Source organism: Anguilla rostrata, chromosome 3 (assembly GCF_018555375.3).
Source record: "Anguilla rostrata isolate EN2019 chromosome 3, ASM1855537v3, whole genome shotgun sequence".
Classification (NCBI taxonomy): domain Eukaryota; kingdom Metazoa; phylum Chordata; class Actinopteri; order Anguilliformes; family Anguillidae; genus Anguilla; species Anguilla rostrata.
The window spans coordinates 2,079,843-2,094,874 of NC_057935.1; the positions used below are offsets into that span (position 1 = coordinate 2,079,843).

Sequence of the window (15,032 nt, forward strand, 5' to 3'; positions counted from 1 at the left end):
ATAACTGTGAGGATGCACTGAATGTTAGCGCTTAGCGGTTAGCAGAGCGTGTCTGCGGTGGTGATCTGTGGTCTCTGGAGCTGGAACTGAATGGCAGGATGTCTGAGGATGTGCTGAGTGTTAGCGGTTAGCGCTGAATGTTAGCGGTTAGCGGTTAGCAGAGCGTGTCTGCGGTGGGGATCTGTGGTCTCTGGGCTGGACTGGCAGGATGCTGGAGCCGTGTCGCGTTGACAGGCAGTCACGGCGGTGTGGTGGACTGGAGTTGATGCAGGATGCTGGGTGCTGAGGGTTGCGATTAGCGCTGAATGCTCATCTTAGCGTTTACAAGGGGTCAGTTTGATCGTGGTCTCTGGTGCGTGTGCGGCGGCTCTGACCGTGTCCCGCGCTGACACCAAAGAGAGGTGTGGACCCGGATTCACGTGAGCTGCCAGGTTCTCTGATGAGTAGTCTCTCTCTTATTTCGCGGACTGTTTTATTCTTGTGTTGTGCTATATCACAGTGTCACCAATTGTCTGACATTTCTTACCTGCATTTGCCTGCTTAGTTCTCCTTTCCTCACACCTTTCTCTTTTGTTCCCGCTCACTCAACCTTTCCTCTCATCTCTTTTATTTCCCTATTTTTTGTCCTTCTCTCACCTCTGCTCACAATCTCTCCCCTCCTGTCTCCCTACCCCTCCTCCCCCCCCCCCCCCCAGACCCTGTCGGGCGTTGTGGGCTGGCGCAGGAAGGAGAGCGATGGCGGAAAGGGGGACGGCGGGCGTCGCCGTAGGAACGCCTCGGAGAGCGAGGGGGACGCCGTGCTCAAGCGCTTCAAGGGCGCGGGGGAGGGCGACGCCCAGGGACAGAACGGGGGCGGGGCCAGCGAGGCCATGGAGGAGGGCCTGGTGGCCTGGGGGGGCGGGGCCAGACTGGGGAACAGTAGCAACAGCAGCCCCGCCCCGGAGGTGGGCCAGCCCCAGGGCCAGGGCTCCCCGAATCCCAGCGTCCCGCCGGGGCAGTCCGGCCTGCGCTTCGTCTCCTACGCCAAGGAGAACGAGCGGGCGCTGGGGGGGCAGGACAGACCGGCCCCCGGGGACCCCACGGCCCCTCCCACCCCCACGCTGCCCCCCCTCAAACCCGCACCCTCCCCCTTCTCCAACACCTCCTTCCCCTCCCTGGGGCAGATGCCCAGCCTGGTCCCGGGGGGGTCCCCCAAACCCGCCGCCGCCTCCGCGCCCGAGAAGGAGGGGCGTCTGGCGTTCCCCTCGGCCCCCGCCCCCCTGGTCTCCCCCGGCCCCGCCTCCTCGCACCTCTCTGAGGCGGGGCCCCCCGCTGCCCCGCTCGGCTTCAGCCAGACGCCCCCCAGCTGGGGAGGGGCCCCGACCGAGGTAAGCATGGGGGGGATGTGTCCCCCGTCCCAAAGTGGGTTCCAGGGAAGAGGGAGTAGAGCTTGAGCCAAAATTGGGCAGAATTTTCAGACCTTATGCTTTGAAAATCAGCGGCTGTAGCAGTTACACTGGAAAGTGAAGCAAAGTAAACTCTGATTATATGCCTGTTCCGTTGAGTTGATTTTTAAATTAGGGTTTTAAATTCTATTCTTATACTGCCCACTGCTGGAGGAAATGGGTATTGGTCATTTGAAGACCATGTTTACGTTTGTGGCCATGTTTATTTAGGGATTTTAACCAATCGGCAGTGACTGTTCAGTGGGCTCCCAATCAGAAGTGAGCCTGCAGTGTCTATCCCTGAGGATTCAGGTGGTGTAAATCGTGGGTGTTTTGATTACCCGTTTGACGCCTGTTTCGCCTGTGTGTCTCGTGTGCTGCTGTTTCAGAGCTCCAAGGCGGCGGCGGGGTTCCGGATGTCCCAGCCGCTCTTTGGCGAGGCGCGGGTGGCGACCCCCGCGCAGACCAACGGCACGGCGGGCCCGGACGCCCGGCCTTTCGGGTTCCTGTTCGGGGCCAAAGAGGAGCCGGCGCGGGACGCGGAGTCCTCGCCGAACCTGTTCTTCCAGTGCATGGGCCAGACGGCCGGGGCCGGGCCGGCCGCAGCCGCCACCGGCGCCGCCGCCGCCGTCGCCAAGGGCACCAACTACTTCACCGTGGTGTCGGAGAGCCTGGGCAAGGAGCCGCCCAGCCTGTTCAAACCCGCCCCCCCCGCCGAGAGCCTCAAAAAGGCCGCCCTCCCACCCGCGCCCCCGCCACTCTTCGGCCCCGCCCACAGCCTGCTGAAGGACCCCAGCAAGGCGCCCGAGGCCCCGCTGTCTGGGAACGGGGCCGTGCTCAACAAACCCTTCGGGGTGGACGCCATGCCCAAACTCTCGACGGGCTTCCCCGGGGGCGTGGGCTCTGGGGGTCTGAGGGGGTCCGGCCTGGGAATGGGGGGTCTGGCGACCGGCGGTATGGGGGGCGGGTTGGGCCTGCTGGCCAAAGCCAAGGGCTCGGAGGCGCACGAGAACCTTTTCCTGCAGACTCCGAAACGCGAGGAGCCCTCCAACCCCTTCCTGGCCTTCACCGAAAAGCTGTCCCACAGCCCCTTCAGCGGACTGCCGTCCCCCCAGACCGCCGCCTCTGCCTCCGCCGCCCCGTCCGCCGCCGGAGCCAGCGTTTCGGGTCCCGCGGAGGCGGACGGCCTGGGCGTCCCGGCGGAGAGCAAGCCCAACCTGTTCACCATGTCGGAGCAGCCGAGGGCCCTCCTGTCTTCCTCCTTTACCGCCGTCTCCTCTTCCTCCTCGCCCGTTTCCACGCTCGCCCCGAAACCCTCTGCGGGCCTGCCGGACGCCCCGCAGGCCCCCCCGCAGAGCGGGGAGGGGCCGGGCGGGGGCCCCGCGGACGGGGGCGCCATCGAGCAGACCGGGTTCTCGGTCTTCGGTGGCGGGAACGGCGACGCCCCTCAGAAGTTCGCGCTGGAGGACCGGGGCGCCTCGTCGAAGCGGGACTCGGACTCCAGCTCCAACAGCGACCTGTCGGACCTGAGCGAGGCCGAGGAGCCGCTGGACGGCGAGCCGGACCCCCTGCCGCTGCGCTCCGCCGCCGACGACAAGGGCAAAGGCAAGGGCGTGGGGAAGAGCCGCCCCCGCAGCAAGCCTTTCAAAGGTGAGCGTCCCGCCGCTAGCAGAGCGCTAACAGAGTGCTAGCAGAGCGCTAACAGAGCCCAGAGTGCTAGCAGAGCACCATATGCTAACAGAGCACCGAGCACTAGCAGAGCCCAGAGAACTAGCAGAGCGCTAACATAGTGCTAGCAGAGCGCTAACAGAGCCCAGAGTGCTAGCAGAGCACCATATGCTAACAGAGCACCGAGCACTAGCAGAGCCCAGAGAACTAGCAGAGCGCTAACAGAGCCCAGAGAACTAGCAGAGCGCTAACAGAGCCCAGAAAACTAGCAGAGCGCTAGCAGAGGCCAGAGCGCTAGCAGAACACCATATGCTAACAGAGCACCGAGCACTAGCAGAGCCCAGAGCGCTAACAGAGCACAGAGAACTAGCAGAGTGCTAGCAGAGCCCAGAGCGCTAGCAGAACACCATATGCTAACAGAGCACCGAGCACTAGCAGAGCCCAGAGCGCTAGCAGAGCCGAGACCCCAGAGGGCTAGCAGAGCTCAGAGAGCAAGCAGAGCATGGAGCGCTAACTAAGCCCAGAGCGCTAGCAGAACACACAGTGCTAACTAAGCCCAGACCCCAGAGCACTAGCGGAGCCCAGAGCGCTAGCAGAGCACCGAGCGCTACCGCTACAATGGGGTGCGATGCTGCTTGGTTCTCCGGCCGGTGCTGATGTTTGGGGGGGCTGACGCTGTTGTTTTCTGGCGCCCCCCTGTGGCAGTTGGGCAGTCGGTGCTGAAGGACCAGACGAAGGTGCGGCGGCTGAAGCAGTCGGGGGAGTCCTTCCTGCAGGACGGCTCCTGCATCAACGTGGCGCCCCACCTGCACAAGTGCCGCGAGTGCCGCCTGGAGCGCTACCGCAAGTTCCGCGAGCAGGAGTCCGACGACGACGACCCCAACGTGGCCTGCCGCTTCTTCCACTTCCGCAGGTGTGTGTGCGTGAGTGTGTGTGTGTGTGTGTGTGTGTGTGAGTGAGATGTGTGAGTGTTCAGACTGAAGTTTTGGCTTATTAGGGCTGAAGTTGTGGGGTGTTGGGGCTGAAGTTGTGGGGTGTTGGGGCTGAAGTTTTGGGGTGTTGGGGCTGAAGTTTTGGGGTGTTGGGGCTGAAGTTTTGGGGTGTTGGGGCTGAAGTTTTGGGGTGTTGGGGCTGAGGTTTCGGGGTGTTAGGGTTGAAGTTTTGGGGTTTAACGGACTCCCCCCTGGCGTTCAGGCTGGCGTTCACGCGGAAGGGCGTCCTGCGGGTGGAGGGCTTCCTGAGCCCCCAGCAGAGCGACCCGCTGGCCATGGGGCTCTGGCTCCCCTCCCCAAACGCGCAGGAGGGCCTGGACCTCGACACCTCCAAGTACATCCTGGCCAACGTGGGCGACCAGTTCTGCCAGCTCGTCATGTCCGAGAAGGAGGCCATGATGATGGTGGAGCCGCACCGTACGTCCGCTCTTCCTCTTCCAGAAACCGCTGTACCTTTCCTTCACCTGTCTGCCGTCTTCTGTTCGTTTAACGTTAAAGGCGTCCCGGTGTGTGGGGGGGATGAGGGATAGGGGGGTTTCTCCTCCATGTTCAGGGTGATTGATTGATTGATTGATGGATTGCTGGATTGATTGATTGATTGATTGATTGACGCGTGTCGTCCCCTGTTGCCGAGCAGAGAAGGTGGCATGGAAGCGGGCGGTGCGGGGCGTCAGGGAGATGTGTGACGTGTGCGAGACGACGCTCTTCAACATCCACTGGGTGTGCCGCAAGTGCGGCTTCGGCGTCTGCCTGGACTGCTACAGACTGCGCAAGAGCCGGCCGCAGGAGGGTGAGCCGCACAGTATGCGCGCGTGTGTGTGTGTGAGTATGTGTGTGAGAGAGAGAGAGCGTGTGTGTGTGTGTGTGAGAGAGAGAGAGAGAGAGTGCGTGTGTGTGTGTGTGTGTGAGTGTTTGAGAGTGAGAGTGTGTGAGTGAGCGTGAGAGAGAATGGCTTTGGAAGTGTGTGGATGTTGATGTAGTGTGTGTGTCCACGTGTGTGTGTGTTGATGTCGATGTTGTGTGTGTATGTGTGTGTTAATCTGTGTGTGTGTTTAATCTGACACTCAGTTCCTCCTCCCTCAGAGCCGGATGAAGCTCTGGATGACGAGGTGTTCTCCTGGCTCAAGTGTGCGAAGGGGCAGCCGCACGAGCCCCAGAACCTCATGCCCACTCAGATCATCCCTGGGACAGGTCCGTTTACCCTGCACCCCGACACGGGTCAGCCCAACACGGGTCAGCCCAACACGGGTCACCCCTACACGGGTCAGCCCAACAAGGGTCAGCCCAACACGGGTCACCCCGAAACGGGTCAGCCCAACATGGGTCAGCCCAACACCGGGTCAGCCCAACACGGGTCACCCCGACCTGGGTCAGCCCAACCTGGGTCAGCCTAACACTCAAAGCTGTGTTTAAATGCAGACTCCTTCCCTGTTGATGGCAGGTCTGTTTTCAGGTCTCGTGGTGCTTGTCTGATGAACCCTCTCCTTTCCCTTTGCAGCTCTCTACAACATCGGGGACATGGTGCACGCTGCACGGGGCAAGTGGGGCATTAAAGCCAACTGCCCCTGCACCAGCCGACACACCAAGCCCCTGGTGCGGCCCAGCGCCCCAAACGGCCTCTCACAGGTACCCCCCAAACGCCATCCCTGTGCTGTGCTATGGTGTTGTGTTATGCTATTTTATGCTATGATTTGCCATGCTATGTTATGCTGTGCTATGCTATGCTATGCTATGCTATGTTATGTTGTGCTGTGCTATACTGTACTATGCTATATTATGTTATGCTATACTATGCTATGCTATATTACGCTATGGTATGCTATGCTGTGCTATGTTATGTTGTGCTATGCTATGCTACACTATACTATATTATGCTATGCTATGTTATGTTATGTTGTGCTATGCTATACTATACTATATTATGCTATGCTATGTTATGTTGTGCTGTGCTATACTATACTATATTATGCTATGCTATGTTGTGCTATGCTATACTATACTATATTATGCTATGCTATGTTAATGATATCGATGAGGTTTTGGTCTGTAACGGAGGCTCTCGTCTCCCCGCAGTCTGGCGTTAACTCCAGCGGGGGCGCCACTGGTGCCACGCCCAGAACAGACGGCGATTTGGCGACCACGCCCTCGCCATCGATGGTCAAGACAGAGCCGGTGGCAGAAGGCGGGATCGAGCCCACCGGCGACATAACCGGCAGTAACAACGCCCCGCCTCCTCCTAAAGAGTCCCGCCCCCCCGGAACAGACTCCGCCTCCTCCTCCGCCCTTCATTGGCTGGCAGACCTGGCGACCCAGAAGGCCAAAGAGGAGACTAAAGGTGAGAAAGGTAAGCTTCCGTGTGCCGGTCAGCATCATGCCTGTTACAGTGTCCTTGTACAACTACAAGTCCTACGTCGCATATCAATAAATAATTTACTGTGTAACAGGGCTGCCAGGCTCTCTTTGTCTTTATCTCACCCTATCTCCCCCCCCCCCCCCCCAGACCCCGGCTCTCTGCGGTCGGTGATGTCCCGGGACGGTCGCTCACCCTTTGGGCTGGACTCCCTGGGCACCCTGTCCAAGCCCTCGTCCTCCCTGTCCAGCCCCAAGCTCTTCAACAGCCTGCTGCTGGGGTCCGGGGGGGCCCAGCCCAAAGCGGAGGGGTCCAGCCTGCGGGACCTGCTCAACTCTGGGCCCGGGAAGCTGCCCCAGGGCCCCTCCGACCCCGGCGTACCCTTCCCCTCCGTCTTCTCCACGTCCTCAGGGGTACGGGCACGCACACACACACGCACGCACGCACGTACGCGCGCACGCGCACACACACACACACACACACACACACACACACACACACACACGCCCGCATGCACATGCTCGAACACACACACACAGCCTGTGTCATTATCAGTTCGGCTGTCTCGTTGCCTGACAGCATATATCTCCTCCTCTCTCTCCTCTCTCTCCTTCTCTCCTCTCCCCTTCATTCCCTCCCTCTCTCCCCTCAGGGTGATAAGTCCAAGGGCAGCCTGCCTAACTTCCTGGATCACATCATCGCGTCGGTGGTGGAGACGAAGAAGGCGGAGTTTCGGCGGGGCGGGGCCGATGGGGCGGAGGCGGGGTCAGTGGGCCGGCGGGACGGCGTTATGGGCCTGAGCGTGCTGGACCCCCACACCTCCCACTCCTGGCTCTGCGACGGGCGGCTGCTCTGCCTGCAGGACCCCAGCAACGGCAACAACTGGAAGATCTTCCGCGAGTGCTGGAAGCAGGGCCAGGTGAGCCGCGTTAGCACGGGGGAGAGGAGTTCGCGTGGGGGAGAGGGGCATTAGTATGGGATTGGGGCATTGGCGTGGGGGAGGGGCATTAGCGCAGGTGAGTTGCGTTAGCGTGGGGGAGAGGAGCTAGTCTGGGTTAACACAGGTGAGCAGGATTAGCGCATGCGAGCGCCGTTAGCACAGGTGTGGACTGAGCTCTGCCGTGCGGAGTTAGCGCAGGTGAGCAGGGTTAGCAGAGCCTCAGGTGACGGGGGTTAGCACAGTTGAGTGGGCTTTAGTGCAGCTGAGCGGCATTACTGCTAGTGAGAGTAGCTAGCTCTGGTGAGACGCTTTAGCACAGGCCAGAGTGTGTCTCACTCTCTAGCCTGTGCTGCCTGTGTCTCTCTGGTCTGTGCTGCCTGTGTCTCTAGCCTGTGCTGCCTGTGTCTCTAGCCTGTGCTGCCTGTGTCTCTCTAGCCTGTGCTGGTGTCAGGGATTCATAAGAAACTGAACGGGGGCCTGTGGAGACCGGAGGCCTTCAGCAGGGAGTTTGGCGACCAGGACGTGGACCTGGTCAACTGCCGGAACTGCGCCATCATCTCCGACGTCAAAGTGCGGGAATTCTGGGACGGCTTCCAGGTCATCTCCAGTGAGTTCGGATTTCAGCTGAAGAGGAAAAAATGCATCTGCCAAGACTGATACAAATTCTGCTTCTGCTGTCGTTTGATAACAGAAATGCACTGCCATCTTGCTTTATGGTTTTAAAAGAAATTATTCTTGCCCTCTGACTTGAAAAGAACGAATTTTTCATACTAAAATAACATTCGTTATCTCGTTATCTTTGTGATTTAAAATTCATCCATGCAAGTGTGGACACATGCCCATGTCCTGTGAGGGGGTTGGAGTGACAGTAAAAATTCTGTGGAAGACAGTCATTCCTGTGGTTCCCACTCCTCAAGTTCCCATGGTTCTTTGCTGACTCATTGGCTGTGATGTCATTGGGATGTTGGTGAAATGCCTGATGGGATTTGTATTTTGTGTGTGTGTGTGTTACAGAGCGGCTGCAGGGGAGTGACGGGCAGCCAATGGTGCTGAAACTGAAGGACTGGCCTCCTGGAGAGGACTTTAGAGACATGATGCCAACACGGTGAGACACACGCACACACTCTCTCTCACACACACACACACTCTCTCTCACACACACACACACACTCACACACACACACACACGCGCGTGCACACACACACACACACTCACTCTCTCTCTCTCTCTCTCTCTCTCTCTCTCACACACACACACACACTCACACGCATACACACACATAGACACACACACACACGCACACACAAACACACAAGTACACACACACTCTCTCACACACCAGAACTATCAAAATGACTACTTCCACTTCCACACGGACCGTACAGGTGGTGTCATTGTGTTTGGACTGTGTGTCTGCACGTGTACCTTTTGTGTGTAACTGCAGCGATGCTGCTGCAGTTTTGGGGTATGTTTATAAACTGACCGTGCTCTCTGTGTCTCTGCCCCCCCCCCCCCCCTCAGGTTTGATGATCTGATGGAAAACCTGCCCCTCCCAGAATACACCAAGCGGGACGGGCGGCTCAACCTGGCCGCTCGCTTACCCGACTTCTTCGTGCGGCCGGACCTGGGACCCAAGATGTACAACGCATACGGTGAGAGCGCCACCTACAGCCCGGTCACTGACAGCGCCCCCTGCAGCCCAGTCACGGACAGTGCCACCTGCAGCCCAGTCACTGACAGCGCCCCCTGCAGCCCAGTCACTGACAGCGCCCCCTGCAGCCCAGTCACTGACAGTGCCACCTACAGCCCAGTCACTGACAGCGCCCCCTGCAGCCCAGTCACGGACAGTGCCACCTGCAGCCCAGTCACTGACGGCGCCACCTACAGCCCAGTCACTGACAGCGCCCCCTGCAGCCCAGTCACTGACAGTGCCACCTGCAGCCCAGTCACTGACGGCGCCACCTACAGCCCAGTCACTGACAGCGCCACCTGCAGCCCAGTCACTGACAGCGCCACCTACAGCCCAGTCACTGACAGCGCCACCTGCAGCCCAGTCACTGACAGCGCCACCTGCAGCCCAGTCACTGACAGCGCTACTGACAGCCCCACCTGCAGCCCAGTCACTGACAGCGCCACCTACAGCTGACTCACTGACAGCGCTACTGACAGCGCCACCTACAGCCCAGTCACTGACAGCGCCACCTGCAGCCCAGTCAGTATCTGAACATTTTATTACATTCACTTACAAAATAGTATTACATTTGCTTATAGAGTTGTAATAATAATAAAAAATTTTAAGGCAGCGTAGCACAGTGGGTAAGGAACTGGGCTTGTAACCGAAAGGTCGCAGGTTCGATTCCCGGGTAAGGACACTGCCGTTGTACCCTTGAGCAAGGTACTTAACCGGAATTGCTTCAGTATATATCCAGCTGTATAAATGGATACAGTGTAAAATGCTATGTAAAAGTTGTGTACGTCGCTCTGGATAAGAGCGTCTGCTAAATACCTGTAATGTAATGTAACAAAGCAACCAAAGGGAACCTTAATGCTAAGTTATGAAGAGCCTCGGATCGCGGCGGCTGCAGGTGGCGTACAGGTGACGCTGAACGCTTCTCTCCGCAGGCTTGACCTCCTCGGAGGACAGGAAGGTGGGCACGACCAACCTGCACCTGGACGTGTCGGACGCCGTCAACGTCATGGTGTACGTGGGCATCCCCGAGGGAGAGGGAGACTTCCAGCAGGGTGAGCGAGAGGGCGGGGCCATGGTGGAGTGGGCGGGGCCTGGCATGTCTGTTGAGTGAGTGGCGGGGGCGTGTCCGAGTGAACCTGTTCCATTTTTTTTTTTTTGGTATTATTTTGAATTTGTTGTCTTTTTTATCGATAAAAATATGTTTGTGACTGCATTGTGTGGTGCATTCTACAGCTGTTGCTGAAGTGTTTTAATATGCAAGTCAGGTGTGTTTTCAGTTATTTTTAGGAGGCTGGTAAAAGTTTCTCATTTCCACCATTTCTGCAAAATGGCTGGAAAAGGAGCCAGAAAAGTTTTTTTTGTTTGAATTCTTTATTTTTTGTTTGCAAACAATATGAACGGTTGCTTTTCTTTTCAGTTTTAGTTTGAGAAGTCACGACTGACACACGCGCACACACACACACTCACACACACACTGTCTCCTCTGTATAGACCCCTGTGTGAGGGGGGCCACAGGCTGGGGGCCATATTGGATTCTGCAGTGCGGTGTTTTTGTGTTGATTGTTGCAAAAATGTTTCCTTCACAGACGCAGTCCCCAATGGATTTGCAGGTCTGTGTATTTTAATATTTTACAGCCCCCTCACCCCCACCCCACCCCAGCATGCTCCTCTAGGCTAACTCTCTTCCCCCCCACCACTGTTCTACTTCTCCCATTGGTCAGTCAGGGCACCTGACCAATGGACTGGCTAGGACTCTCACCCAATCACGTTCTACTCATCTTTCCTGTCTTTCCTGTTGTAGATCAACCGTCATATTCCACTCCTACTAAATCTGCTGAGGGAGGTTCCTGTGTGCCTCTTTATTTGTTTATTTATTCATTCATTTATTTATTTATTTATTTTATTAAATGTTTAATTTCTCAGTGGTGTCCCAAGGTATGATTTGTGTGACTGCAGTGCACCCTGGGTAACTGCAGTGCACCCTGGGTGTTCCGCAGAAGACACTGTACGTTCCATGGTACGGGAAGTGCAATTCCCCCATTGCAGCAGCCAGAACTTCGCGGACAGTGATTGATGGATACTTGGATACTTTTTTTGGCTACTTCCTGATAGCTGGGGTTCGGAGGCACATTTAGATCTGCTCCTTCCAGGATTTATTCCCTCTGGGAAGTTTTTTTTTCTCACCATTGTTTGAATTTTTTTTTCCCCATTGGGGATTTTTTTTTTTACCACTGGGTGGTTTTTCAGTCATTCAAGTCTTACATTTCCTGTTTGTTTTTCTATTTTCCTGTTTTTGTGTAGAGCATCGTAGTGACTTAGTGTCTCTGTAAAAAGCCCCTTTGGATTGAATATGACATGAGGGTGGCTGGGGGTTATGTGTACTGATGAGTCACTCGCTCTCAGTGCAGTGTGCTGTCCCAAATTTAGCATATTGCAGTGATGGGATACATTATGTTTGGGCATTCAAAATAATATTGTGTGCGTGTGTGTGTGGGGGGGGGGGGGAGGGGGGGGTAGGGCTTCTGTTTCTCTCAGGAGTTACATTTAAAGCATCATCTGCTGGAATTGGCTAATATCACACCCGGGTCTTTGGCCATGGCTGATATCAAACCCTGGTCTTCGGCTATGCCTAATATTGAGTATGCCTTTATTTTCCCAGAACAGTAGAGAGTGAATTCTTCTTCTAAACTCCATTCAGTGTCCTATCTTCCTTTTGTTCAATTCAAGTGCAGTTTTGCTCATGTGTGGTGTATATTTGTGAATTTTGTATTGTGATGTTGTACTTACCTGTTCATTTATTTATTTTTCTCCATTCTCCCTTTGAAAAATATTGTTTATGACTGAACGCATTTTTTTTCATCCTGTACTTTTTATTGTCTGTAAATTCTTGAAAAGATTGGATCCAAGGCACATACCAGCTTCACCAGCCCTATTAACTTTGGTTTATGTCAAGAAATCTTGATGGTAAAAGTTAAAAATATTTGGCCTGGGGTCCCATGGCACCTCTGTTGTGCAGAAGTTAGCAGAACCCGGTCTCAGGATGAGCATAGCACTGACTCTGTCGCGCCATGCTAGCCGTGGCTAGATTGTTGCCGCGATGCTAGCCGTGGCTAAACTTCCTGTCCGGCCGTCTGCGCAGAGGTCATGACGACGATAGCGGAGGGGGACGTGGACGAGGTGACGATGCGGCGGATCTACGAGGCGAAGGAGAAGCCCGGCGCCCTCTGGCACATCTACGCCGCCAAGGACGCGGAGAAGATCCGCGAGCTGCTTCGCAAGGTCAGGGGTCAGGGGTCAGAGGTCGTCCCCTCACAGCTGACAATATCACGAGCATTAGCAAACGTGTGGATGGTTGGGATTGAAGAGATGAAAGTAAACTTCAGCTAGTGTGTGAGTTTGTGCCTCTCTTTACCTGCGAGCGTGCTGTTTCTGCTGTCTAATTTCCCATGGGCCTTTGCAGGTGGGGGAGGAGCAGGGGCAGGAGAACCCGCCGGACCACGACCCGATCCACGACCAGAGCTGGTACCTGGACCAGGTGCTGCGGCGGCGGCTGCTGGAGGAGTACGGGGTGCAGGGCTGGGCCATCGTGCAGTTCCTGGGGGACGCCGTCTTCATCCCCGCGGGGGCCCCGCACCAGGTGGGCCTGGGGGGGGGCTGGGGGCGCGGGCGGCGGGCGGGGGGGGCGGCGGGGGGGCGGGCGGCTGGGTGGGGGCTGGGCGGGCGCGGGGGCTGGGTGGGGCGGGCGGCGGCTGGGGGGGGCGGCTGGGTGGGGCTGGGCAGGTGGGGTGGGGGCGCTGGGGGGCGGGCGTGGGTGGGCGGGCTGGTTGGTGCAGGGCTAATCACAACTATATAACATAACATAAATATGACACATCTCCCAGACGTTTTTGTGTTTTTGTTTTGTTTTAACGCTCACCCGTCCCTCCTCCCTCCTCAGGTTCATAACCTGTACAGCTGCATCAAAGCGGCCGAAGACTTTGTCTCCCCGGAGCACGTGAAGCACTGTTTCAGACTGACACAGGAGTTCAGACACCTGTCCAACACACACTCCAACCACGAGGACAAGCTCCAGGTGAGCACTGAATGGTGTCTGGTCTGGAAGAGTGGGAATGTCCGCAGAAACCGATCCCAGTCAAAGACAACATTAAACATTACGCCACTGGTGCACACTCCTGGTCTCGGAGAGAAGCAGGCTCTGCAGGTTTATGTTTTTACTCTGCTTAATTGATCAGTTATAACCTATTAAGCTGCAAGATCACACACATACAATTAGAAAGTTCTTAATGGACCATTCTGATGCTGATGTCACAATCACTGCTGCTGATTGAAAGAAGAGTTCTAGAACAACGCATGGAATGTTCTACTGTTCTAGAACACTGGCTTGGAATTGTTGAGAGAGCATTTCCAACAAACCCACATTTCGCAGGGTTTTTTGGGAATGGCTGATTGCACAGCTTGCTCCCCTCGCCTGGTTTCCTGGGTCTGCGGTGGCGTCTGGTTTTAAGGTGAGGCGAGGGGTTAGCGTTAGCGATGGTGCGGTAACCGTGTGGAGCTGACGTGCCTCTGTCTCTGGCGCCCGCAGGTGAAGAACATCATCTACCACGCCGTGAAGGACGCGGTCGGGACGCTGAGGGCCCACGAACCGAAGCTGGGGCGCTCTTAGTTCCTGCTCGCCCCCTGCTGCTTCCACGCGGGGAGACGCGTCAAACCTCACAGGAAGTGGCGGGGAGGGAACGGCCTTTCGTTTCCTGTTCAGAAAGATGGCGGACGAGCTCAGCGATTCCCTGCTCAACTCCTGGTCAGGATGAAGGAAGCGCTTCACGAGTGTTACAAAAAGACTTTCCCCCCCCCAGTGTCTTTAGATTATTATTTTTTTGGGCTTCATATTTAAAGACAAAATGTATTTTCTTTTCCAAATACACCTCCCCCCCCTCCCCCCGTGTGAAAGGCATTAGGTTTGAGAGTAACCTGGTGACGTGCCTTCTGAGCTAGATATCGATTCTGAAAACATGAGCTCCCGTCCTTTTTAAACTTTTTTTGTCATCTTATCGTTTTTAACCCCCCACCCAATAGAAGAGTGTAGCTCACTTTCGTTTGACTGTTTTTGAGCACCAGAGTTTTAACCTCCCTCACCCCCCCCCACCCGTCCACCCAATACCACCACCCCGTCCCACCCAATGCCACCACCCCGTCTCGGTGGAACTGAACCAGAAGCAGTTAAGGGGTTAAACAGACCAAAGTTCTCTCTTTTCCGCGGTTCGATTTTCTTCCATTGCGGTGACTCCTGCACTTGTTTTTAAACACACAGCGAGGGTAAGGACGACTGAAGCGAAAGAGGCATCGCTGATAAACCCGTTTTTCAGTCGTTCTTTTCCACCCCCCCCCCCCGACAACCCCCCGCGTCCAAGGATCTCAGCGTCGTACATTTTACATTCAGTTAGAAACAGAACTCAACAACAAAAAAAACAAACTACTGGTCATTACTGTATTGACATATATTGAGCGTAGCAGTCTGTATGATTTTTTTTTTTTCCTCCTCAAAATAAATTTTGCAAATAAAAGAAACTTTGTTCTAGCTTAAAACCTGCTTGTCCGTCCACTTGATGTCTACCTGATGTCTGACTAATGGCTACACAGGTTTTGAACTGCGGGGTTACTCTGGTATCTCAGCGGCTTCCATGGAAACCGCGCAGTGAAAGGTTTGTACGGCGTGCTGACTGACGGCATTGGCCTCGCGGTTAATTAATGCGACCGGAAACTTCCGTGTCGTTACTGCCAACGAACAAAATGCATCCCGGCACGTCGAGCAAGATTATGCTGGTGGCAGTTCCAGTCGAGCCCTTGCAGGACTGCATGTGCTCAAGGTTCGAGAGCCACGGATAACTAGCAACTGTAGGCAAAAAAGGTCATAAACGTGCTTAGTTGATTGATGTATTGAGGGGGTGGGCGGGGGGGGGGGATTAATAG

The 15,032-nt window shown here is 56.0% G+C and overlaps 1 protein-coding gene across 1 annotated transcript; it reads left to right on the forward strand.

Annotated features, from left to right (window-relative positions):
* Positions 1–98: 98 nt before the first annotated feature.
* Positions 99–14,648, forward strand: LOC135249690 (lysine-specific demethylase 3B-like). Its single transcript, XM_064325208.1, has 20 exons — positions 99–119; positions 696–1,367; positions 1,814–3,074; positions 3,798–4,005; positions 4,287–4,501; positions 4,722–4,874; positions 5,168–5,275; positions 5,583–5,710; positions 6,158–6,428; positions 6,585–6,847; positions 7,087–7,353; positions 7,810–7,981; positions 8,389–8,479; positions 8,897–9,027; positions 9,998–10,117; positions 10,652–10,675; positions 12,205–12,344; positions 12,526–12,702; positions 13,003–13,137; positions 13,648–14,648. The coding sequence occupies exons 1-20, from the start codon at positions 99–101 to the stop codon at positions 13,726–13,728; spliced, it is 4,638 nt and encodes a 1,545-aa protein (XP_064181278.1). The 3' UTR covers positions 13,729–14,648.
* The last annotated feature ends 384 nt before the right edge of the window (positions 14,649–15,032 follow it).

Coding starts and splice junctions, on each gene's coding strand:
- LOC135249690 (XM_064325208.1), top strand. CDS start 99: ATGTCTGAGGATGTGCTGAGT. Junction 1,368..1,813: donor GGGGAGGGGCCCCGACCGAG/GTAAGCATGGGG, acceptor CTGCTGTTTCAG/AGCTCCAAGGCGGCGGCGGG. Junction 6,848..7,086: donor TCTTCTCCACGTCCTCAGGG/GTACGGGCACGC, acceptor CTCTCCCCTCAG/GGTGATAAGTCCAAGGGCAG.